Source organism: Vulpes lagopus, chromosome 7 (genome assembly GCF_018345385.1).
Source record: "Vulpes lagopus strain Blue_001 chromosome 7, ASM1834538v1, whole genome shotgun sequence".
Lineage (NCBI taxonomy): Eukaryota > Metazoa > Chordata > Mammalia > Carnivora > Canidae > Vulpes > Vulpes lagopus.
The window spans coordinates 95,952,638-95,980,106 of record NC_054830.1 but is presented as its reverse complement, the minus strand read 5'-3'; the positions used below and the strand labels follow the sequence as shown (position 1 = coordinate 95,980,106).

General features: G+C 36.9%; 1 protein-coding gene across 14 annotated transcripts in view; it reads right to left on the bottom strand.

Moving 5' to 3' along the window:
- BNC2 (basonuclin 2) overlaps positions 1–27,469 on the bottom strand; it is a 443,558-nt gene that overhangs the window by 205,218 nt on the left and 210,871 nt on the right. Inside the window, exon 1 of one of the 14 annotated variants that reach the window (XM_041761497.1) lies at positions 3,420–3,866. The exons of the other annotated variants lie outside the window; for them this stretch is intronic. Within the exon in view, the coding sequence (XP_041617431.1) occupies positions 3,420–3,431 (12 nt within the window). The 5' untranslated portion in view covers positions 3,432–3,866. Of the gene's footprint in view, positions 1–3,419; positions 3,867–27,469 lie in introns of those variants that run through there. 14 annotated transcript variants of the gene reach the window in all.

The following is a 27,469-nucleotide window of genomic DNA, read 5'->3' as shown; positions in this document are numbered from 1 at the left end:
TAAATCGTTTGTTCTATAATTATTCTATGATTTAAAAAAAAAAAAGCTCAAGCACTGCTTTCCTAGCTAATGGGAAAAACAGGTTAGGGGACCTTAAAAATAAATCCTGTTGTGGTTCAAAGACAACTACTCTGATTATTTTCTTCTTGCTGTCTATGTAGGGGCAAATTTGTTTCTTCATTTTTAAAATCATATCCTTATGGCTTTCATTAGGCACATGAAGGCTACAGAATTAATTTTGTGTTCAGAATTACTCAATATGAAGCCCTATATAGGAACTCATATGGAAAATGATGCAAAAGAAAAGGCTTCTTGAGGTGCCCGATGGACAAGCAAACTTTAAAAGGGCCATAAATTCTCCTTAGTATCCATGGATTCAGACCTAAAGTGAGATTGGAGTCATATGAGATGTTGTGAGAGATTCGACAAGTTCTCATAGAGTGTAAACAAGTTGTGATGTCATCTGACATCAAAGCCATCTATACAGAACATGCTGGGGCAAGCCTCCACTAGGGAAGACCTGCCTGCATCAAATGGATGGCTCTAGTCCCCCCAAATAACCCAAGGTGTGATTTAAATTGCAACAGTTAATAAACCTGCTATTTATCACACTAATTCCAAGTGTTCACAGTCATAACTAAATTTCTGTGGCTGCCCCCAAAATTATATTAGTAGCTTATATAAATAATAGCTTAAAAATGCATCAGCCCCATGTATTTCAAAGACATGTAATCACAGCTAAGTGTTTAACACACCTGCAGAGTGGAACAGGTCTCACCTATTTAAGGAGAGCTTACTAGCTACTAGAAAATTTAAATATACCAATGGAATAAGATTAAAAGAAAAAAGGAAACAGCCATCTGCTGCATCAAAGGTGAACAATAAGTATCAGGCAAGGAAAAAAAAGTACATAAATTCAAATGTTAAGAATACTGTAGTATAATTTACAAATACATAAATCCAGTCAAATACATAAATCTTAAGTACCCAGCAAGAATATACTTTGGAGGAAACACAAAAATCAGAGACTGATTTTTTTTTCTTGCTTTGATTTTTATACTGAGGTGTGGCTGATAACAAAATTACTGGGACATTAAAGCAACTATAATTAGCAGTGGTGACTCTAAGCAAGATTGAATCCACCTCCCAAATTTTAAATGATTGCTTCAAGCTAAATTTCTGGGAATTTCTTTGGTCTGGTAATCAGTCTGGGAGTCTTGTAGGAACAAGCTTTCTCGTGATATTTCCACTGCCTCGTGGTTTCTGGCAAGGTTGAGCTGTCTACAGAAACAAGATTTTCTAAGAGTGTCTTGTTATTTCCATTTCCTATCTCAAATGAAACCAAGTGTATGTGGACAAAAATGTTAAAAATACACACACATGCAAACTTTTCATTATCAAGTTTATTTCTAAATCCAGTTAAATAAAATTCATCAACAGTGCTTCTGAAGACTCAAAGCAGATCTAGCTGTACTAGTTATTGAATAAAACAGAAAACTTCTAAGAAATGAACTGAATAACTTTCTATTTTAAAAAAGTAAGTTAAATAAGATAAAATAAAAGTAAGTTATTCTCACCACCATGCCAGCAATAAGAATGTTTAAGACATAAGACATATTAATACACTAAGCACCCCAAAGTCTTAAAAATACATGGACCTTTCCAAAACATGATTCTTCAGATTCAGATTCTTAGCTGCACTCCTTAAGTGGCCTGTGTCTCTAATTACCTTTAAACTTCTATATATAGCACACATTGTTATGCATTGTGCCATATTCCACTCACAAAAGTGTATTCCAAGAAAAAGATGCCCTTAAAAAAACAAAATTCACTTTTTTCATCTATTAAAATATGCCGAACAGACAATAATAAACTCTGAAGGGAATGGGATAGTATAATTTTTTAATGTTTCCTTTTCCATTTATTTTAAATAAATACAATCCAGTCTATTTCTAAATGCCCACAAAAATTGCCTCAACTAAGACCACTGGATAGGATTTATGATTCTTGGCAGGAAATCTAGTACCTAAACACAATGATAATATAAATTTCAAAAGTTAAAGATAATAATTAGACATTAATCATGCCTAGGATAGCAATATAACTTCAGGGTGATGATTCATTTATTATTGATCTGTGTAAGATATTTAGAAAATGTGAGGTTTAAGGAACTCCCATAAAGAGAAAAAAGTATAAAGGATGTCATGTGTAACAAGCTATTTTTCCTGAAACTTTTCCTCAGTGCTGACTTAAAAACTTTTGAGGTTATGAAAAGAAAAAAACATATTTATTTTTATAAAAACAGAAGTTAATAAAGGACTCTGTGATGACACTTCAGAAAACATTTCATCAAAAAAAATTTTTAGGGACGCCTGGGTGGCTCAGGAGTTTAGGGCCTGCCTTTGACCCAGGGAGTGATCCTGGAGACCCAGTATCGAGTCCCACACCAGGCTCCCTGCATGGAGCCTGCTTCTCCCTCTGCCTGTGTTGTGTCTCTGCCCCTCTCTTTCTCTCTCATGAATAAATAAATAAAATCTTTTAAAAAAACAATAAACAAAACAAAACAAATTTTAGTCTAACAGAAATGATAAGAATTCAGATTCATGGAAATGCTATCATTGGCCTCCATTAAGTATGTGAGCAAGTCATGGCCATTTTATTCTAATACTAAATTTTGGTATTAGCTTACTAATTACCAACATCTAGAAAAGAACAAAAGCTTACTGTCTGGTCTATTTAACTTTTGTAGGCATAGGTCTAGCACATATTTCAATAATGATTTTAAGTTGTAAGAAGTAATTACACCCTCAGTGCACCACTGCTGAATGCTATTTATTCTCTCTTTATTATCTTTATCTGTTAGGGTTTATTTAATTCTGTAACAAGACTTTCTATTTCCTTCCGACAACAAAAACAAACCTTATGGCATCACAGTTAAAAGGCAAAGGGAAAAAAAACTCCAAAGTTGGATTACATTTTGCTCCTGGTAGTGACAGTTTGAGTTTTCTTTTACTTTTAAAGGCCAATTTTTATTTTTATAGGTATATGAACTCATTTCCACTATACAGCTTCTAATGATTATAAATTAAATGTAGCAATATAAAGATCTTCATAAAAACTAGAGGCCAATGAAGTATCTGATACACTTCTGTCCTTAATCTTGCCAAACTACATTACCGGTTAAGAAAATTAACCAAAAGAAGAATGCTAAATCAACACAGACTACACAATCCAACAGCAATGGCTGCATGTAAAATAAATGAAGTGGTTATGTTAGAATGAATCAGTAAACCAAATATTCAAAGATAGATGAATCTTCTTTTCCTTCTCTTTCCCTCTTCACTGGCACCCCCAAGCTACAACCATAATTTCCAACACATTTTCCATCCAGACTATCTATATACAGATACCTGAGATACCTGAGAGTTCATCTGATTTTGAGACCTTCACAATGTTTAACAAAACACATGCGGGACAGAACCCTTTCATGTTAGAAAATGGCAATTATTAACTACTAATTTTCAACTAAATTTTCATTTACAGGTTAATAGTTTCCTCAGAAAGCAGAGAATTCCCTGTTCTTATTATGTGTTTAACATTTCAAATTATACAACCCTATTAAGAGGTCATTCTATTAAGATGAGCAAACTTGTAGAAAACACCCAAGTATATATGCAAGAAACGGCGAGGGCTAGCTTGCTGTGAATCATGAACCTTATGGGTGTATTCTAAAAGATTTTAATAACCCTGTAGGCCTTCAAGAAGATCCCAATGGAAGGCATCAAATATGTGAACTTTAGCTTACAGTATAACCTTCTAGCTGATGAAGAGCCCAAACTGGGCATCTGAACACATGGAATCAAGACCTGGATACATCCCTCATGGTTATGAGATAACAAGCCTCTGAATTTCAGGAGCTTCATGCTGACAATGAAACCAGCACTATCATCCTATTTCTTTAGGACTTAGAACTCGAGCCATAGTTTGCGGTTCTAAAAGTTAAGATATTATCATTGTGAGCATTTACAGATGTACCAGGATGTCAGTACAGGAAATTAGAAGCTCAGAATAAGACCTATAAAGGCTCATGGAGAAACACGAGGATTGGCGGATAAAGTAACTACTGGAAAAGGACAAAGAATGAAGGCTTTGGTCTATACTATAGAAATCAATTTACCATAAATATGAATTCCCTAACAAGTTCACTGTTTACTTTTTAAACTTTCCTATTATAATACAAATACATATACTCAATTGTACTATGTACAGTATTTGATTATTTTTTCTAAATACTTCAGATTGCAAATCATTCAAAAACATCAGTGAGAAGATTAAAATAAAGCTTTCAAGAAGATCTTAAATTGTGGAAGAAAGGTACTGGTCACATGGGTGTGAAAACTCCTCTCCTTTATAAAATTGTTACCCTTCCCACAAAGGAAAACTTTAAAATCCATACTAAGTAAACTTGCTAAGGCACTTCCTAGATAATCTAAAGTGAACTGTTATTACTATCATGAAACTGTTTATCCCAATCTGTTGCCTTTATTTAATTTCCTGTTTTTTTAGTCTAATTACCAAACAGTCTCTCATCACTAAAAATTTCTGTATTAAAAAAGTATTAAGATGCAGGTTGAATAATTTATTGTACTAAAGATGCCTATTATCGTATAAGTGCCTGAAATCAGTGGGTCTCTAGCTGATATCTCTAAAATTTCTATTATACAGTAATTCTAGTCCAAATAAATGCTGCACTCCAATGGAGGTATAAAGATTAAATGAAGTAATGCATATACAAACAGAACTGTCTGAAATCCTTTTCTGGAACAAGCCAAGAAATAATAGGAATCTACTTGGGGTGGTGTTATTTAACAGAAGGGCCATTTTCCTGTTTGCTGTTAAAATTTAAAAGTCACCAACTAATATCTACCAACTTACTGGTTAAAGATTTGTTCTCCACAATAAGTAAACACCCAATGTAGCAAGTTACTAAGCAACATTTATAATCTTATTTCTACCTCCTCATCATAGTTAAGACTTACCATTACAGTTCATAAGCCAAAATAAACAGTAACCATAATTCTAAAACACTTATCTTACATGTTACTAAAATATTACCTTGCCAACCTGCTCTTTGCACTTCCCTACCTTCAACTTGAAATTATTCTAATACAAGTTTTGGTTTTTTACTTTGAAACTTTAAAAATGTGTGCATAAAGAATTTTTTTAATTGAACAGGAAAAAAAAAAAAAACCCTGTAACATTCAACAAGTCTGAAAAGCATGCTGATTTAGAAGTGCTGTTTTAGGCAATGCCACAGTGGCTTCTGATTCTAGCCTAAGAAACCTCCAAGGTTCTTTCACATGACACTGCTAAATATTGCCACCCACACGTGAACTCTTCTTTGGAAGGTAGAGTGCATACTTTAATATATTCCTCTTTACTGCATAGCTTTCCTTATTTCCTCAGTCATAAGACAATACAAACCATTCTATAAGACCAATGACCAATCCACTCCTCCCACAGCATCCACCTCATTTTTTTTCTTTTACTTCTGTAGACACAAAAATCTTTGAGGCAAATCTACCATCAGTTGCCAAGTGTCTGTTTGGCAACAGAAAGACTGTCATCACTAATAACCCGTGCTCTCTTGGGATTCAAGAAACAGGGAAAGAGAATAGTGAGTGTCTAAGGCCATGTTTTTTTGTTTTCTTAATTTTGGCTTTCAAAATGTGATCTAAAGTTCCCATGGTTTAAACTATCTACACAAAACTTTTGTTTTGGAATGAAAAGTAAGAATCAAACCCTTCTAGGGAAAAGTACACCTAAGTAGTTCAGGAACCATGAATCTGGAATCAAGCTGCCAGGCTCCAATCCCAGTGCTCCCACTTATTCTTGCTCTAAAAGTGTAGGCAAGTTACTCAATCTCTCTGGGCCTGTTTCCTCATTAATAAGAATATTAATATTTCCTAGTTAAGGAAGCAATTCCTATAAAACTCTTGGCACAACACCTGAACTAAATAAGTGTTCACTAAATTGAGCCATTATTACCAAAGTTGAAAAAGAACTACACAAATGAATAGAGATCACAGGACTATCTTTTCAAGACAGGGAGCTGGGATTAACATGGGATTAACACATATGGAGTGGTGAGAAAATTCAGGTCTATCCAAACCTGGGAGACCTGAATTCCAATACCAGATCTCAAATAGCTAATCTCCTAGAATAATTTTATCTTCTGTGAATCTCAATGACCTCATATGCAAATAAAAAAAGTTAGTCTAGAACCAGTGGTTTTCAACTCTGGCTGTATATTTTAATCATCTATGGAAACTGAAGAAATATCCATATATACCTGTCTCCACCAAAGATCCAATCCTAATTATTCTACTTACAGTGTCTGGTAGCATCATCTAAGATCCCTCCTATTTTTCACTTAGAGAATTCTTAGCTTTACCTATCTTTACATGCATGAAAAAATATGGAGATCTAACATTCTAAGCATGTTAAAAGCAGCAATCACAACTTATTCTTCTTGGTATTTACAAGGATAGCAGGTATTCAGTCCCCATTCCTAGCCTCCTCTGGGGTGAATGGGACAAGCACATGGCTCTTTTCCTGCCTCCAAATTCATCTCCCCTAGGATGGCTTAAGATTAAATATTTTAGGGATGCCTAGGTGGCTCAGCAGTTGAACATCTGCCTTTGGCTCAGGGAGTGATTCCAGAGTCCCGGGATCGATTCCCACATCAGGCTCCCTGCATGAAGCCTGCTTCTCCCTCTGTTTGTGTCTCTGCCTGTCTCTCCCTGTCTCTCATGAATAAATAAATAAAATCTTAAAAAAAAAAAAGACTAAATATTTTATGTCTAGGAAATCATCAGGTCTCTTTAGCAGATTTTCCTCAATAATAATAAGTAGCCAGTTTTTAAAAACTTGAGTTCCCTTAACTTCCAGAAATATTTATGGGTAGGAATACACCTAAAGTCTGAAAAAATACTCCAAGAGAACCTTAGAAGAACTTTCTAGTAACCTTTAGAGATGTCAGAGCAAAGACTCACAATTAACAAATGGTAACCTATATCAAAGTCTTTGAAATACGTTTTATTTCTAGTCTGCCTTTCCATAATGACATCAAAGTTTCCTACACGCATAAAACCAAAAGATATTCCAGAGAGATATTTCATTCCCAACTTATCAACAGAGTCAATGGCAGAAGTAAGAGAATCTAGATTTCTGAAATAACCTTAAGTAGCTCCTCAAGTCATTATAACACGAACAAAGAAATGAGGAGGTTGAACTAAATTATTCAAGGTTAAGGTTCCAAGTACCTTAAATATATTTTGTTTGTAAGATTATTTTTAACAAAGATTCTCATTCAGATAGTACCAAGAGCTGAAATAAACTTTCACAGGCAACAAAACTTAAAGCTGAAAATTCCTCTCACTATGTAATCATTATAGCTATTAATAGAAAAAAAGGAATAGACTCCAAATGCAGTCTAGATATGATAAATCATTTATAGTCATTGAGATTCTGAATAATCTCAAATTCTTTAAAGCAATCCTTTTTTTTAAGCCAGTGCCTTGTGTTTATGGAAAAATCACAATTAAAGAAAAAGAAAATCACAATTTATCCTTTAAACTAATAATAACAAACATGAAAGTAAATGTATAATTAGTGGCATAAGACAGTTAACATTAAGTATCAGCCTAAGAGTACTGAGGGAAAAACGGAAAAAGAGACAGTAAATAAATGGTACCTACTAACATTATACAGCAAAACCAGGGACTATCAAGGATGGAATAAACTTCCCAAACAGAAGGTGTCTGCTCCTTCTAACAGGTCTTTTCGTTTGCTCTTTCCTCTTTCTTTTCCTTTGGCTAGTGTTGATTTATTCATTTTATTTTGCTTTCTCTTTTCCTCTTAAAAGTTTGAAGGAAAGTAGAACCCGTCCTAGAAGCAGACTTCTTTGTAAACTAGCACCTAACTCCTCAACATTCTGTGTATTAAAAAAGAAATCTTAAACACTGCCAATTGAAGCCATAACAAGGATGCTGAATTCATCTATGTAAAAGAATTCATGGACTGCTGTCAAAATATTCTCTTGGGTAAACTCATAAACATATACAAAAAATGTCTCTAGTCCCTGTCTATGAATCACATTTAAATTAAAAAGATAATAATTATTGTTCTTTAAACCTTTGCTTGGATAAGAGAAAATAATTTGAAAGAGTAGGATAAGAAGCATGAGGGGACAGTCTAGGTTTCTTGTGGTACTGGCCTACTATGGGAAACTCAAGGAATCTTGTCTCAAATCTTCACCTTAAAAATGTGTACAACAGTCCTTACTACTTCCATTCTTCACAAAATGTTACTATTTTGTTATTTTTCACATGTTCTGAGACTCTTAGATGCAAGGTTCAGACTTTCCATTATACTGAATAGTTTAACAATTATATTAAAATGTCAATTGCTAAATACATCTATATTACCCATTACCTATTTATTACTTAGAAGAAAATGTCCAAAAAGGCTCTGTGGGACGACATTAGGGTACAGTGTTTGAGAAACTGGACGTCATATTTGGAATCATATCCTTGTCCTATTACTTATTGGCTGTGTAACCATGGATAAGTTATTCAAGGCTTAGTTTCCTCAGATATCAAGTAGGAATAATAAAAGTACTTACATGAATAGGATGTTAGATTATATTTGAGATAACGTCCACAGAGTCTTAGCCCATCACCTGTAACAATTAAGTAGCTTAATGAAGAGTAGCTACTATTAACCCTAATCAACCAGCACTTTTTTTATCCTGAAAATATCCAGGCCAGTGGGGCTACATGTATTTCTCAGATGATAAGTCAAGTCCAGAATGACTCTGGGGCTTCTCAGTCCCTCAAAACCTAAATAGGAAAAGTGAGGACAGACATCCAATTTAAAATACACTTTCAGAGCATCTTAAGGACAAAGTTCCCCTTTCAGGCCATTTCTAAGAGTTCTGAAGATGCTCTCAGAATATTTCAAGAATCTCTATATGTACAAAGAATACCTCTGCCTTCTAAAAGCATGAAGGTGTTAACAAGAAAAGTGTGGATGCCTAGAGTTCCAAGACACGGAGAACGTCCAGTGTCCTGCCTCTGTTGTCTCTCAACCACTTCAGCACACAGGTTGCTATTCCCTCTAAAGAGCAGGGGTGTGGACCAAGATACTCAGAAGCCTGAGACTTTGAGATGCTAGGGAATTCAGCAGCTTTGGATGTACAGGTAGCAGAGCAATGGAAAGTCCTTCTAATTTTAACAGTCATATAACGACAGCAAAGTATTTGCCAAATTCAAGAGTAACGGTGATGTTAGTATATTCCCATTATATAGAAACAACTCAAAAAATATGTCCAAATATTCCTTTGTAATGGATGTTGTTACAGTAGAATATTACTCAGTCATAAGAAACAAACTATTAAAATAATAATAAAAAAAGAAACAAACTATTGATAAACACATCAATATGGATAAATTCTCAAAACAGTGCACTGAACAACAACAACAACAACAACAAAAAGCTAGATACAACATAATACCAACTGTATGATCCAATGTATATGAAGTTCTGGAACAGGCAAAATTAATCTATTAGGACAGAAATAAAAATAATGATTATTTCTAAGGGGAAGGAACAGAAAGGACTGCCTAGAAAGGAACATGAAGAAGCATTATGGGGAGAATAAAGTATGGATTTTGATTGGGGTGACAGTTTAACATGGGTATCTATGTGTCACAACTCATTATACTACACTTAAAATCTGTGTTTTACTTTATGTAAATTATATCTAAATATAAAAATTAGGGGTTATGTAAAATATATCCTAAAGTTCTAGAGTGGATTAAAAAATAGGGATAGAGATCAACAAAAAGTATGGGCCATATTGCAACAATTGGGAACAGACAGGAGGTCCAGGGGATGTGATCCATAGCTGAGTCCCAGGCTTAAATAACATAAGGTTCTTCCTCAGAAGTCTCAGACAGTTCTCTTTCATGTGTCAGTTTCAGCAGCCATGCCCACCCATGAGCAGGCATGAGAGAGCAAGTTACAAGTATTACATGTGGTGAGGTGAAGGGGGATGAGTCGGAAGAAGAGGAGGAGAAAGGTAGTTGATTTTATTTAAATGCACCTGGTTGTAGATGACATTTCCCATGTATACATATATTCTCAAGCAAACACCTACATATGGTTGTATTTTCCTGATGTCTATCAGCCCTTTTTTGTTGCAGACTTGAGCCCAGCACATGTTCCAATTAACTCCACTCTTTGTTACAACTTGTTGAGTCTTGTGTCCCTTGCCAAAAAGGGGTAGGTGGTAGGTTACATAACAAGGACTGGGGTGGAATCTGCTGCCAAGTCTACACAGAGAGTGAGCGGACTGTGTGTGGTATGGGTGGGGGCTGGTAGAGGTGGGAAGAAAACGAGAGACCACAGGAAAACTAAAATCCTTAGAGACAGACTTTGACAGAAGCAGGCCTCATCTGCTGTGTCCCTAAGGGAAAGAAGGTCAAAGGAGAGCAAGAGTGGAGATGATGAGGAGTCAATGTATAGGATGTAGATTAGGCTGTTCTATTACACAAGAATTTTTCCCTTGGGGTGATGCTTCTGGGAATAATCTAAGATGACAATAACTTTAGGTAGAGGTCTGATCCAAGTGCAACCACGATGAAATTTTTGATAGTGAGAGAGAAAGGGAAGTCATAAGGTTAAAGGATAAAGAGGCCTTTAACAAAGTTGATTTTCAGTTAAAATATAAGAGGTCCAACAATCTGTAAATTCCTATCATTTTAGTGAGTCAAATACTGCTCATCAGAAAAGCAAACTTTAAATCTGATCTTCTTAGGCAGACCTAAGGTATTCTAGACATTTAGACCGATATCTTACTCAAACTCACTTTAGAGTCAGCTGGTGCTACTCCATAGCTATGGACTATATTTCCTACCTATTCAACCATTTCTCAATCTATTAAAGAGTTTATGCACTATTAATGAATTCATTCCTACCAATGAATAAAATTAAATGGTAGAAATTAAATACTAGGAGGCAGTCACTATAGAGTGTCCTTAGTACTGCTCCCTTTGAAAGACAAGATTATAGAGAGTCACCAATGCATTCAAAAAAAGACGGTCTTTAAATGTCTCAGCAATCACTAACAGACAATATGGGACAGAAGTTATTTATTGAAGAGATAAACATTATGCTTGTAATGCAAAGACTTCCTACATAGGGCAGACGTGACAACAGTGCAAATCATTCCACTATGACAGACTGTCATAAATACTACTGCTATGCATTTGGCTTTTTTTTCCCCCTGAAACTGTGATTCAAAGATAGAAAGTTTTCTATTTAAGACAATAGAGTAGGGGCACCTGGGTGGCTCAGTCAGTTAAGCATCTAACTCCTGATTTCAGCTCAGGTCATGATCTCAGGGTCATGAAATCAAGCCCCACATCCAGCTCTATGCTCAGTATGGAGTACGCTTGAGATTCTCTCTTGTCCTCTGCCCCTCCCCCTACTTGCTCTCGCTGTCTTTCAAAATTAAAAACAAAAAAAGTCATTAGTAGAACATCAGGACCTTAAACTGAGGAAGATGACAGATAGCCAAATGATGGCTAAATAAGAACTCCTGGTGAAAGGTGCTTCACATGATAGCAGTGATGAGTACATACCCATCCAGGTTCTATTAGCCAAAACCAGATTAGATGCGTGTAAAGCTGGAAAGCACATCAGAAACATGACTCTGAACATGGAACTGCCTCGGTTTCCTCAAAGACTAAGGATGAGGGATAAGTGTCACAAAGCAAACACTATTCCTTGGGCTAAAAGCAAAGTAATGAGGACAGAATCTATCATGGCATTTTTAATAATGTAGTTTTGCTAAGGCAAACTAAGGGGTAGTTAATGAAGTTCCATCAAATAAGTTATGTGAATTGTGTCATTTGCAAACCACCACAAAATATCACATTAGTTAAGGGAAACATTTGACAAGCAGTTTCTAGTCTCTTGACCAATTCCACATTAGGCAATCTCGCAAATGACATAATTAACACAACTTACCTAACTGATCTCTGTTTGCAATTCATTAGGAATAGTTTTCCAACAGAATTATGCCCTCCAAAGGTGACCAGGCACATAAACGCGGTTAACACTTTACAAGGTACTCTATCTACATTACAATGTAGTTTAAGTTGATCACTTTGGGTTAAAACACCAAAAAATATATAGCTACTTAATTCCCTTAGACATTGTGACAAAAGATGAAAACACAGAGGCATACCTTTCATATAAGTGCATGTATATACGCATAAATTCATCCCAGGCTTTGCACACTACTGTAGTGTTAAATGATGAGCTCTACAAATAACTATACGTTTGCACTTCCAATGAAAGAAAGAATGAGCCCACCATAGAACTTCTAAAGGTGTTCCAGGACTGACAGCATCAAATGAGCTAATGGTCTTCTGCACATAACCATCAAGTCTTAGAGCAGAAAAGCAGCATGTGCTATGCCCCTGAACCAGCGATGTTTTGAGAGGCTAGTGGTCTGCAGCTGAGCAATTCTTTAGGAACCATTAGTTTTGAACAAGACTTGCCCAGAGTCCCTGTGAAGAAGAGAAGACATGGAAGAGTGCTTTCTCAAACTCTCATAAACCAAATGAGAGAATGGAGACTGAGTCTATCAGTGACACATCCTTTTTTTTTCTTTCCATAAGGCTAATGATTTTCTTATGAAAAGTATCACTGACTCAAGAAAACTAGGAGCACTGACACAAATTAGAGAAAGCTGGACAGACAGAGGAAGGAAGGAACACATTCTGCCTGCCTCCCTTTTATTTTCTTTCAGGGATTTTTCAGTAAGAAATCAATGACTACATGTTTGGAAAGCTACTTCTGTATGCCCCTATTTTTACATTTAAGCTTAAAATCTATGATTCTATGTTCAGGTAGCAAAATCTGTAAGAGAAAGAGATTGGATATTATTTCTGATATTTAAATGATGAATTAGCCAAAATTTTCCCTTCAGATAATGCACTATCATAAACTTATTTGAGAGTCTAATGCTATAGAATCATAAGCAATATGGCCACAAGCGTTGGTTTAGACCACCCTAAAATGCCAAGATTATTCACCCAGGTGTATACTTCTAGGACTCCCCAAAGAATAGAACTAAATGTCAATACTGACTTCTATGGAGACACAGAGACCTTATCAATTCATTCTGCAATATTCTTCCAAATACTCCCTTACAGAGCATTAAATTCTAGACCAATTTTAGAAATGGAGAAACTGAGGACTACAGTAGTTCATTCAACATGATTAGTTTAGACCCGCAGTCCACACACAACCACAGATGTATAGGGGAGGATGGTAAAGAGTAGAGGTAAATGCAAAATGGAGATGAATGCACAGCTGGTTTCAAAAGTACCTTGTGCTGAATACAGAATATTAAGTGCACATTGCCATTCACAAGACACAGGAACTCTTTAAAATTCGAAACAATATTGACTGTCCACAGGTATATTTTAAAATGGAATTTTAGTTGTCAACCATTTTTAATAAGGAACAGAGGGTATAAATGGGCCCATTCCATTTAAATTATTATTTTTTTAAAATCGAAGATGCATTGTATCTGACTATAGACAGGATGGAGCCTGATGAATTAGGCCATCGCTGATGTGTTTATGTCTCAGCGGTAAAATACTCTGCTTTTGCCTATTCTGTAAAGACTAATTAAAGTCTTTTCAGTTCTTCATTCCTCCCTTCCTTGTACACTCAAGGTACTTTACATTTACAGTAGAAATAAGAGTCTGCCAAACTGCCTAGCTGCTTTCACAAGGAAAATTATATTTGAAAAAAATATTTTAAAAAATTTTATAATAGGCTAATTACTCACCTATTTATATTTGTAGGCAATGCCACTTGAGGCCAAAGTGTAAAATATAGTGTAAAATAGTTTCAACTGGGTATTTGATAAGGGTAATATTATGTAGCATGATTTAGTCAACTACACTCAGAAAAGTGAAATATCCTCTAGAACCTTCCAGTTCAAAATATATATTGCAGCCTCTAGGGAGCAAAAACTTGTTCACAAAATTGTGTCTTTAGCAAAGCTGAGTGTAGTCTCTCTCCCAAGGGGTTAGGAAATTTAAGGTCCAAAAGGGATGTTTGTATAAGTCCTCTAAATGTTGATATCCATTGTATCTAATAAACAATATATATTTAATAATGCGTTTATTCTATTTTGTTCTTCTATACAGATAATTCTTTGAAAACAGTATCTTCATATGCCTCCATTTCCTCACCAGAAAGAGGAAAATAATTGTTTACCCTCAGACGTCACTCACTCATCCTATTCCACAAGTGTATTATAAGGGTTATGTACTTATTTATTTTTAAAGATTTTATTTATTCATGAGAGACATACACAGAGAGAGAAAGAGAGACAGAGACAGAGAGGCAGAGACACAGGAAGAGGGAGAAGCAGGCTCCATGCAGGGAGCCTGATGTGGGACTCGATCCCAGGTCTCCAGGATCACACCCTAGGCTGAAGGCGGCACTAAACCGCTGAGCCACCCGGGGTGCCCATAAGGGTTATTTAGATACTAAAGGCAAAGTGTTATAAGCTGTGCAAAAAACAAAGCCGAAATATAGAATCAATCTTAGGCTATACTTTCAACAGAGACCATCATGTTGTTGTTAACCATGTTACAACCATGTTGTAACAAATATCTACCTGTTTCTCTCTCAGGTATATATTAGATCATGTATGTTTCAAAATGATAATCTGCTGATCCAATTGGCTTATGACTTCAATCAGTAAAAGAAGAAAAACAACCAACTTAAAAAGTGAATTGTCTTACGTTTTCAGTTGCAAGCAAAATGTATATTTTGTATATTTTACTTTATTACTCTGACCAATTCTAAATGACACTTGACTTTACTGTTGTTTCAAATGATTCACATTGCAAAGGTTTTCTCCCTGAATGAGGAAAACATTACAGGGTTTGGGTTTCTTACCCTCCACCAGTCACTTGTGCTAGAAGCTAAACAGAACTCCCAGCTCTCTGGCTGATCATGGCTGGGAGCTCATTAGGCTGTTCCTCACGTTAAATTACTGAAAAGGGTGATGTATTTATAATACAGCTTGCGATGCTATAAAATGGCTCATCAATCTGTTTTATTCATGGAAAGTCCACATAAGGCCACTAGTCTGTTACTGGCAATAAACCTTGGGTGCGTCTTCAAAAGACCTGCATATTAGATAGTGATTTATGTCTCTGTCCAAGAAATCAAACATGATACTAACAAGGCAAGGGATAACTCAACTGACACTTTCAAAAGCAATATAATTTCAGTAGTAAATCAAGTGGGCATAACATATACAGGGAAAAGAGAAAGACAGATGATTAGCATGTATGTATTAAAAGAAAACTAGAATGTTAAAAAAAATAGTGTTCAGATCTTAAACAATTCTTCATCTGTTCTCTGTATTATTTCTCTCATATGGTACATCTTAGATGGCTTAGTCACTCCTCACCCTCTATTTTATAACTAGAATATTCTTTTGTCAAGACACTGATATATACTGATATATCCTAAATAATTTATTGTTATTTTTTCAATACCCAAAAGCAGAGTTGCTCAGCTCTTACCTTTAAAATGTAAGGCTGAAAAAAATTTTAAAAAATAAAATAAAATGTAAGGCTGTTTTGGATGAAAAGGACACAAAGAGAAGAATGAGAAATTTTTAGAATCAACATGAGAATCCAAAATAATTAGTTAGGTCTTAATACTGTTTTCGGAGAATAGCATATTTGTTAGAAGATTATTCCCTATTAGGAATCTGTAATTTCAGTACTTCAAAAAATATTTCTCACTTAAAGATCAAGTAACAAATGGACTATAAAACAAATTATTTTTTTTAACCACTGTATTTTCTTCTAGGATAGCCAAATAGTCACTTAAATAGTATAGATGTAGAAAATAAAAGAGTTTCTCATACAAGTGAGTAATGAGTTTAAGATGTACTTGCTATTTTTATCTTCAATGATCCACTTTAAACAAACTCATTTTAATAAAAGATTAAAGTGAGTTATACAAATTCTGTATCTTATCACATATGCTAAACCTGTTTGCATTACTCTATCTGGAAAAGAGAAACCTTATTTTTAAAAGAGAGTTTTGTTTTTTTTTTTAAATATCCCTAAGTGCACATGACATCACCACTTTTCCACCAGTGTGTCTCATATTCTTGTTCAGGCAAAACTGTAAAGCTACTTGAATTTTCCTCATAGACTGCTCAACTTTATGGACAGGGATCGTGCAAGCCACAACATTCCTAGAAGTGAAAGGCAGAAAGGCATCCTCCCTGTTATTGTTAGTCAAAATAAAACACTCAGCTTCTCAGGAAGGAGCCACTGGAAACACCTTCCATTTCATTGGAGGCAAGTTGCCTGGGCACACTGAAGTGGACTGCCCCGGCCAGGCAGAGGATCCACTGTGGTTGCTGAAAAGGCCTTCTGTAGTCCCTTCTTCTTAAGGGTTCACAGGCTCAAGTTTTAAACTCTAATTCAAATGTTGATGGCTATATATTTTTGTTTATACTAAGCCCAAACAAATATGAATTCTAAATTACAAACAAGTTTTTACAGCTAAAAATTACTTGATTTTCAAAATAAATGTTTTATATGCTACAAAGTGATTAAAGATTACTACAGGGTTTAATATTAGAAAGAGATTTATGGGTTCTTGTAGTAATTGGATCTAGGTAATTTTACTATTAAATAACTTAGAAAATAATTACATGTGAATTAAGAGAGGTGACTTTTTTTCCTTCCATCTTACCTGTCTCCAAAGCTCTCAGAACAGAGGAAGAGGAGAAAACTCACTCCTAGCCCCCACAAGAAGTAAAACATATTTAAGTGCCCACACACAGAGATTTCTCTTTTGATATGTGGAAACAGAAAATAAACTCTCTCCTCGTGCGTCCTCAAACACGAAATGTGTGCGCACAGGCACACACGCACACATACACACCACTGGCCAGACATCCTCAGGTTATCTCACACAGTTAAACAGGGTTATACAAAAACAATGTTCTTTTTGTGCGTTTTGACACACACACACACACACACACACAATCGCACACTTCAAGAATCCTGCCTCCAATTTTCTGTCACAAGAAGCACTCTGGGGGGCCCAGGCCAGCGGGCAGAGAGGAGGGGTGCGGGGAGGGGAGGAGAGATGCTTGGGAAACAGAAGGAGCCGTTTCAGCAGGCATGGGTTTCTCTGTGCCTGTGAAGTGGACATTGGCATATCTAGCCTAGGCTTTTCCTGTGGGGTTCATCTGGTCGGCAGGGTGGGGAATAGTTGTCTGCGCCATACCAAGGTCAGCCAGCTAGGGCTGACAGTCTCTGTCTCTGTACAAAGAAAAGAATCAATACTTTTGGACTACGGCTGTGCCCTCAGTGTAAAACAACAAACATGCAGCGTCTGACATGTTTCTAGGTGATTTGTGGCAGAACCTCTTGTCTGATCTGTATCCAGGAGCTGCTGTGTTACTGCTCTTTGCTTTTCGCCTCCCCCACCCCCGTCCAAGGCCCCCTCCCGCCTGGCCTGGCTCTGTGATGTCTAATACTTTAGTCAGGTACAGAGGCGGGTGTTCTACCCTACAGCCACTTGTCACTCAATAAATCACACCTACAAGCGCAATCTGCAGAGAGTGATCTGGGCTTTAACAAAGGATCAGAGGGACAAAGTGCAGGCAAGATACTGTAATTATAACAAAACTAAAATATTCAGAGAGAGGGACAAACGCAAAGGCTCTGAGGCACAGATAAAATGTCACTAGGAATGGTAGCTTTAGTCCTGTCTATTTTAGTTTCATTCTTTTAATGCATTCCTCTCACCCTTCTTCTGCCACCCCTGTAACCCCCTCATTTTTTCTGTTGTTCTTGTCCTTCTTTGTTCTAAACAGAATTAAAGGCATAACAGAAGCATTATTAGAGGTCATTAAAAAAAAAACTGATCCCAGATTTTTAAATATATCTAAGATGTACTAAATGCCAGAGAGGCACCCGCATGAAGTGCAATATCTTCAGTTTGTATCCTCATCTAACATATTTGCACAGAGAGGCCCCACTGAAACTGCCCAAAATGTAAAAACTGTACCAAGAGACAGCTATTAATTACACCCTGAAGTTAACGATTTGAACAGCCATTAAACGATTTTACTTATACAAAAACCTGCTTGTTTGTCTGGCTGCAGTTTGTGTAGAAATACCTCTTCAATAAAACATTAACACGTATTATATATTCTTCAATTTGCTTAGGAACCATTTTATACTAGATCTGTTCTTTCTCATGCAATCCCCCACCTCCCAAATTTATTTTCCAGAGTCTGAAACATTAGCCAAGTCAGATAAGAAGGTTTTGGACAGTTTCTTCTGTTCTAAGTATTTTAAATGCAGCAGTTTGAGTTATCCTGGCAATTTCAGTCACATCAGACACCTCTTAATGCAGGAAAAGTGATGTTCCATCATGGAGGTCTTGCACAAGTCTCTACTGTAACTGTTGCTGATGAAAATAAAAGTGAGTTAGAATAGCTCTACACTTCCTTCCTAGTCAATCAATGCCTGACAGCACCAGTTCCTTCAGCCATGTACTTCAGCGATGATAGATCAATAACTGTGGTTTAACAACAGGGAGCCACCAATCATTATACGAATGATTAAAAGGGGTCTCACTCACATACACCTCTGCAGACAGAGGAGGCCATGAGATCAGAATACTTGCCACATTATGCTTCATACTACAGAAATTCAGGTAAAGAAGGGAAAAATGGGGGAGGGAAAAATCATTGAAACACAGCATAAAGGAAAGAAAATGTTTATCACTGAGCCAATAAAAGCCAAAAAAAAAAAAAAAAAGGAGGAAGGACTGCTTCTTGCCAAATTCTACAAAGCATCGACTTAAGATTACTTGGAATGTCACATAAACATCCCCTTAACCCTCCACACACCCACAAGGCCCTCTGCCTGGAGGCTCTGTCTCAGCTCACTATCTTGGAAATCCTTGCTGTTGTGACTTGTTTTTATCTCACAACATTAAAATTACTCCTTGAATATCTATCTGGAAAGCCTAAAAGACCCTGAAAGGGTAAGACTGTTCCATCCAGGAACAAACAAATTCCCTGGCATATAGCAGATGATTGATATGATTGACAAATTAGTGAAATGAATGAATCAGCGTTTTAAAAAAATCATCTCTTTTTAAAAGAACTCTGGCAAAAGATATCATACAGCTTCCTCATGTACCTACAGAATAGTACCTTGGATCCACTTATTGCAAAACAAAACACAATTAATTATCAAATTAAACTATCAAAATATATCTCTTGCAGAATGGCACAATTCTCTACATTTTTCTCATTTGTCAGTGATAAGAGGACCATCCTGGCATGTATACAGACAGCAAATGCTGAATAGGGGCCACTGAGTCTTTAACACTGTTCGAGATGCAGAGTTGCACTGGCTCTGACCTCCGATAGCACAGAAGATAAACAAGTATGGGCATAAACACGAGATACTATTGTTAAGTGTTTCAGAAAAGGTACATAAAAGGGCAGTGTTCTTAACCAGGGGAGGTTTTGCTGCTCATGAAACACTTAGCAACGTATGGAGACATTTCTGGTTGTAACACTGGGGCGGGGGACAGGGAAGAATGTTGTTACCCTTATCTAATGGGTAGAGGTCAAAGATGCTGCTAAATATCCTACAGTGGACAACATAGCACCTCATAGCAAATAATCAGTCAACATGAAATGCCAATAGATCCAAGGTAGAGAAATCCTGGTGAAGGGTGTTTAGGGAGCACAGAGGAAGAGAGTGCCTAAAAATACCTGGAGAAGAACAGCAGGAGAAAGAACAGAGTGGAGGAATGAGAGAACTCAACTCATCCTTCATAGTAGCAGGTAAGTGAACAGAGGAAAGAACAGGATTTGCAAATGGGGAAGTGTGGAAGTGACAAGGGTCAGATCTGTATGTTAGAACACTAGCTGTAACAGGTGGGACAACCAAGAGATAGTTAAAAATAGAGTTAGAAAAGAAGAAATAATGGGAGTCTTTACAAAATCAGAAACACTTGCATTGTAAAGAAGTAAAGGAGGGAAGCAGCAGAGTTAGTTGCCCTTTGGGTTTGGGGAAGGAGCTAGGGAGACGGAAGAGTCTAGAATGACTTTCCCATTTCCCACATGAGTAGGATTCAGATGGATGGTGATGCCATTTAACCTATAGCAGAGGCTGGCAAGGGTAGACACTGAAAAATTTAGTTCTGACTAGCTAAGTGGAGCATTCGAGAGAGATGAAGAGAGATGAAGTTACAAACATGGAGCCCTACAGAGAAGTGTAATGGAGAAAGAGTTGGATACTTATCAGTAAGTCAGCCAAAATCCAAAATGCCACTCCCAAGGTGTGTAGAAGAAAACTAGGGGGAAAACTGTATTTAAAACACCACAAAAGATGAACTAGAAGAACCAAATATCACAGAGAAATTAAAAACAACAATGGAAGAGCTTCTACAAGGGGCATGGGAAGAGAAGTTAACTCCAAAGCTGTTATTTTGGGTAAAAGCAGAAACAGAAGCTAGGCTGTAGGAAACTAAGATAGGAAATAGGCTGAGTTCTGAATGGAAGGTGAGACTAGAGGTTGTCAGATGGCAAGAGAGGTGTTACCTGGCCCTCTACAGTCTGATAGGAATGAACCTGGGCCAGAAAGAGGCTTATCTTACATCTGTAATAGGAAAGAATTAGATATAAGCTAAAGAAGAATCATTTTATCTCTATGATGGGATAATATGCCATCCCTAAAGATGACAGAAGGATATTTATTATATATACACATGGAATATACCAATACAGATTGCATATTGTCTGATATTACACATCAGACTGTAAACATAATCACTTAAAGTCTCAGTTGAAATGCTACACTTGTATGTGGGTATGTTTATCTTAGGATGGCTGGGGTTACAAATGATCATGGTTTTGCTTCTTGTGATGTCTTGGTCTCCAAAATTAACATGCTTGCTATGAGTAAAAACTTATTTTAAAAGGAATTAAAGGGATGCCTATGTGGCTCAGTGGTTGAGCGTCTGCCTTTGGCTCAGGGCATGATCCTGGTGTCCTGGGATCAAGTCCTGCATTGGGCTCCCCATTGGGAGCCTGCTTCTTCCTCTGCCTATGTCTCTGCCTCTCTCTCTCTCTCTCTGTGTCTCTCATGAATAAATAAATAAAATATTTAAACAGAATTAAAATTAACCTTGTAAGTAGGACAAACAGAGTTTCAATTAATAGACCATGATTCCCTGAAACAGGAGAGGTATGGCATCCAGATCACCTGCAGGTAGAAGGAGGCACTGATTTTTTTAAAAGATTTTATTTATTTATTTGAGATAGAAGTGCATGAGAGAGCAAGAGAAGGCATGAACAGTAGGGAAGGGGCAGAGGGAGAAGGAGAGGGAGAAGCAAACTCTTGGCTGAGTAGGGAGCCCCATGCAGTGCAGGACTCTAGGATCATGACCTGAGCTTAAGGCATATGCTTAACCGACTGAGCCACCCAGGTGCCCCTAGGAGACACTAATTTGAAAGGAAGGTGAGTACCTCTTAGTAGTATTTATAGAATGAGTGGAAATGTGCATTATTAAAATGTTACCTAGAATTAACAAACTTTTAAATATGAGTGTCATTAAATGATTTTGCAATAATTTCAAAGCATGTAAGGAAAAAAAAACTGGTAAAGAGGGTGAGAAGGAGAATAAGAAAGAGGAAAGAAAACAAAACTGAGCAGGTGATATATTTTAATTTTTCTAAATGCCACTGTGAAACAAGGCCACCTCAGTTTACACTGCCTGAAACTAAAACATACATTAACTTGGCCAAAGGCTAGCATTTGCTTGTTTTTACCATGAATAGCTTTCATATTGTTCTGCGTATCACCTTCTGGATTCTTTTTTTTTTTTTCCTTCAAATGGTCAAAGCCACAATTAGAGGGAACAGTTCCAATGTCAAATTCTTAGCAATTCCCTTATCCTTCCAAATTCTGGGAAAGATCATAGGTCCTGCAAGTATGTGCCCAACCCTTTTCCTCCCTAGCATCAATAAACAATTTGGTCTGTCTCTTAGGGAAAGGCTGCATTTTGCCACACAGATAATTCACTATGTAGCCCAGAACAATCAAACTATTAAATATCTAGTATCTTTACCCAGATGTGGTAAGTACTCCTTTTCTGCCCCCTTTTTCAACTATTATACCCTGTAAGATGTTACCAACAGCTGAAGTATACATGACCCATTGACCTGGCATAGGGTAATAAGATGACAGTTTACATCATCTTAAAATTATCAACTAGGTTCAGAAAAATATAAGAAGCCAACATGTAAGTCATTCAACAATGGTCTACACTTTTGGGAATGGTATTAAACTTAAGCATGGGTTCAATTGAGAGCTAGGGCCCAGAATGGTACCCGTATCATAAAAGGTATTCAACAAATATTGAGTGAATGGATACATGGATGGGTAACTAGATGGGGGGTTGGGTAAATAGCAGATAGATGGAAGAAGGGACACATGCACACGTGCACACTGAATGCAGAGGAGCCTAAGAATAGTATTACAGTCAGATGCCACTATGCTTCCATGGAGAAAGGCTATCCTTTTCAACATGCCCTTCTGAAATTTCAGGATCCTATAAGTCGAATTTTACTGACAACCACAGTGCTTCTCAAGACCATGAAGTGTGTCCCTACATCAGGGTCTTTGTAATTTCTTTCCCTCTGCTAAAGGTCCCTCTAGACCTGTGCAAGGATCACTCTCTAATTTTACTCACATCTCTACTCAAATGTCATCTCCTCAAAGCTGCCTTTTTAATCACCCCATAGCAGGCCCCTAAAACAGCAGGCCCCTCCCTACCCTAACTCCTCATCCTCTCGCTCTGTTATGTTTCTCTTCATAGCTCTTACTGTTCACCATATCTATTTTATTTATTATTATTAGTTGTCTTCGCCACTGAAATATAATCTCCAGGAGAAAAGGACTTTGTCATACTCACCACTGGACAATCAGCAACCAAATCAGTGCCTTAAACAGAATTATATGCTCAAGTAATATGTTACATGAATATACCCAAATTATTCCCTGTAGACCACTTTATAAATCTATTATCTTTTCTCCCAGGAAGTTTCACCCATACGTGGGACCCCTTATTTAGCTGTTCCCCAAATGCAGTATGTACTTAGCACATGATGCTTCCCACACCTTCAATGCCTTATACCTTCTGAAAACTCCCCATCTTTCATCCATCAAGGACCAGCTCAAAATAGCACCTCCTTTTCTAACCTGACTACAAAGGAATACACCATTGCTTCCTTATCTGTACTCCTCCTGGTTCCTAATACATAGGATGACCATACTACACAGCACTTTGTATTAGTTACTTGTTTATGTGCATATTTCCCATAACTTAGCAGAACAAAAGCTGCTTAAGGTACCCATTAGCAGGGGCTGTAACGTGCCCGCACAAATAAAGCCAATCTTCTTTGGACAGGAAAGAAAAAAAAAGGTGAGAGAGGTAGAAAAAAAGTAAAACAAAACAAAACAAAAAACTTGAGTGCCTACGGAAGGTGCTACCCAAAGTGACACATGATTTCATTTAATCCAAAATACTATTAAAGAAAGCAAATACCACTGTTCCCATTTTAAAGGTAAACAACAACAAAAACTGATGCTCAAAAAAAAACAAAACAAAAAACTGATGCTCAAGACAAGTAACCTTCCCAGATCACATGCTAAAACTGTGATTACAACCTAGGACTTCCTTTTTCCATTCCTAGAGAGAAGGAAAGAGGTAGTGAATCTATGCTTCCTTCCTATGTTACAAGAGCATGATGCAATGGACAAGATACTCAATGTTAAATGAAAAACTCCTGGGTTAAGGTCCAAATAAAGTTAGTCCTTGCTAGTCTTGTGAATTTACTTGGATAAACCACATAACCTCTCTAAGTCCATTTCCTCATTTATAAAACAGCAAGAATCACCTGCTCTGCCTACATCTCAACTTTATCGGTAGACCAATTTTAGTAATGCATGGGAAAGTGATTAATAAACTATAGCTCTATGTTAGCTCCCCAGAGGCAAAAATCATGTGTGAATCCACATTACAGAAGACTCTAGAGCCCTTTGACTCCTAATTTCAGAAGCCATTAAAAAGTTCAGTGTGAGCATTTCCTCCCCACTCAGGATTTCCCTAAGCCACAATCACTGTAGAGACCTATTGCTTTGGAGACTCCTACTAAGGAAGCTATAATCTTCTACTCATCTCCTTTTCTTACCTATCTTTAAAGACCAGATTATATATAATAAGTGATCTGTTATGACACAGTTCTCTGAATTAAAAAAAAAAATCAAAATTCTCAAAATGTTTCAAATGTCTATATAAATTCACATAATAAAAATTATCTTGTAAACGACTACTACAGAATTAAATATTAACAGAGGAGTTTTTTTAAAGCAAAATATTTAATGAATAAAACTAATCTGAAGTTATTTAATTCAACTCCTTAGCCAACTCCTTAGTTTCAAAGACAAGTAACAGAGCCGAGTCTAAGTTTTGGGTGTCTAGAAAACCACACTAACAATCATCTTCAAACCACCAGTTATTTGAAACAGCTGCAAATATGTTTCCTTAGAAAAACAGATTGGGATTTAGGGGCTTACAAGGTGATAGCAATTTAGTTAACCATTCAAAAGGAAATTTCTATTCAACCCATTAAACTCCTAACATTTCTTCTTCAAAAGAGAAAACAGTGACATATTAGTTCATGACTTTATTTTGTATACTTGAAATAGATATTCTGGTCCCTAAATGACAGACATTATGATGCTACATATTAAAACATTTTAGAACATATGGCTCAAAAAGTAAACAAAAGAAACCTACAAAATGTAGACTCGGACGAGATCCCATTGCATTACACACTAATCAGACCACATCTCCAATATTTCTTTAAATTCCATAACAGAAACACTGATCACAATGGAGCATATCCAGAGAAAACTGGTCAGATTTTAACTCATCATAAGAAATTTAAAAATATCCAACTTAAAAACAGAAAAAGGAATGAACATTTGATGGCATAAAATCAGGGAGAACTTTCCACTAGTTTCCTTTCCTAGAAATATCATTCTTAAATAAGGCTACTGAATCAATGGTTTTTTATTCAATTATTTAAAAAATACTTGTAAGCAAGCCTGTATTACTCCCAGTCAGCACCCTAAACATGATGGACATAAAGAGGAAAACTCTCAGGCAGCCTGGGTGGCTCAGTGGTTTAGCACCGCCTTCGGCCCAGGGTGTGATCCTGGAGACCCGGGATCGAGTCCCATGTCAGGCTCCCTGCATGGAGCCTGCTTCTCCCTCTGCCTGTGTCTCTGCACCTCTGTGTGTGTGTGCATGTGTGTCTCTCATAAATAAATAAATAATATCTTTTTTAAAAAAGAGGAAAACTCTCACTCTGTCCTCAAAGAGGTCTCAGTCTACTCTGGTTACACCCTGTCTGATCATTTAAGTGGTTTCATTCTAAAATGCAGCGATTCCATCAAAAACATCCCTATAACCTCCACCACCATTCCCAACAATCCCAGTGCAGGCAGCTTGCTCTGTTTTGAACTAACATATACATAGTTTAAGTCTCATTTACCAACTGGGTGATTTACTCCAGCTGTGTGATTCTGGACCACACTATAACAAGAAGCTGAACCATAATGACCTCTGATACCTGATAATCTTGGTATTTTCATCCAAGTTCTTAGAACATTTGCTCTAAACTTGTGTCTTTCTGTAACTACACTCAGGTTCTACCTCTGTACCCTGACATCACACAAGGGAAAAAAAATCACAAACAGCACTTCCAAAATCTCAAAAAGAAGGATTATACCCTATGTATTTATCCCTGCTAGGATATCTTATACACTGAACAAAATTTTAAATTAAAGTGTGAGATGTGAATAAGAAGAAAATATGAAAGGGAACTCATGAAAGCAGATTTTCCAAAAATCTTTGCCTTAATAAGCAATTTCCTGTTTGAGTAAATGTACTATTAAACATACAGAAACTTGTCTAGAGACTAGCTATAAAGTTCTGCAATATTAAGTGTATGGTCCCAAATAGAGGAAAAGGTAATCCCCACTAAAGGAAGGATCTAATCCAAGTAGCTAGCCATTCTTATTAGAGATCTGCCATATAAACTGAACTCTCCGTTAGTCCTCAATCCCCTGCTTCTCTGATAAGGCCTTCATCCTTATGATTTCTCAATGAAAAAGGAAATACTGTGACAAGAAAAGGTCCAACATTGGACTTATGAAGGCAGTGTTCATTTCATCCCACACAGTGGACTCAATGGACAGTGCAACATGTCACTGAGCTCTACACCTCCACAGCCCCTGGCATGTGTACCCTCCCATGGTAGTCACTGGCAACTACTTGGTGGTACTGTTGAACCATGAGCACACTCCTCCTCCTCCAATGGCTGCCTTTGCCAGAATGCCCACAATTCTTACCAGCCCTCTTAACCCCAACTTCACAGGGCCAAAACTTTTGTGATCAGTAATATTCCACTCCAACTGCAGTAAATAGTCGTCTTGACTCAAGCAGTTACAGCAAGTTTTTGCTAAGCCCTTTGTCCTTTAGCTCGGGACTGATTTGCTACACCACAAGGATCTGACTTTATAAGAAGCAACTGCACATTCAGAAATTCTATTTGGGAAACATTTCTGAGAATTTTTTTTAATTTTTTATTTATTTATGATAGTCACACACACAGAGAGAGAGAGGCAGAGACATAGGCAGAGGGAGAAGCTGGCTCCATGCACCGAGAGCCCGACGTGGGATTCGATCCCGGGTCTGGGAAACGTTTCTGAAAACTGCCTTATCCCAGTCTGGTCTATTGTTGGGCATGGTTTCTAAGTGTTCATGTCAGTGACAGATTCATGAAAATGACAAAAAATAATATCAGGGGCAGTAAAAGCACTTAGAAAAAAAGGAGTAAGAGGAAGGTGGTTGTTGTCTTTAGCTGAATATATCTTTTGATCTGAGGCTAAACTCTCTCAGCTTTAAACCTGGTCTCAATCAGCCTCATTAACTTTGCGTCACTATGATAAAGGATCGGCAATACAGAACCAACTCAAAACAGGCAGTTGGGGACTGGGTCTGACACTACCTGTGAAATCTGGTCAAATCATCTGCCTTTTCTTCATCTATAAATTAAATAGCCTGGCCACATGCCTACTTGTCTAAATGGAGGTTAAGATAAATGAAATATGCTCTACAAATATAAGGTGGCATTGCCATGACATAATATTGTTTTCCTACTTCTTCT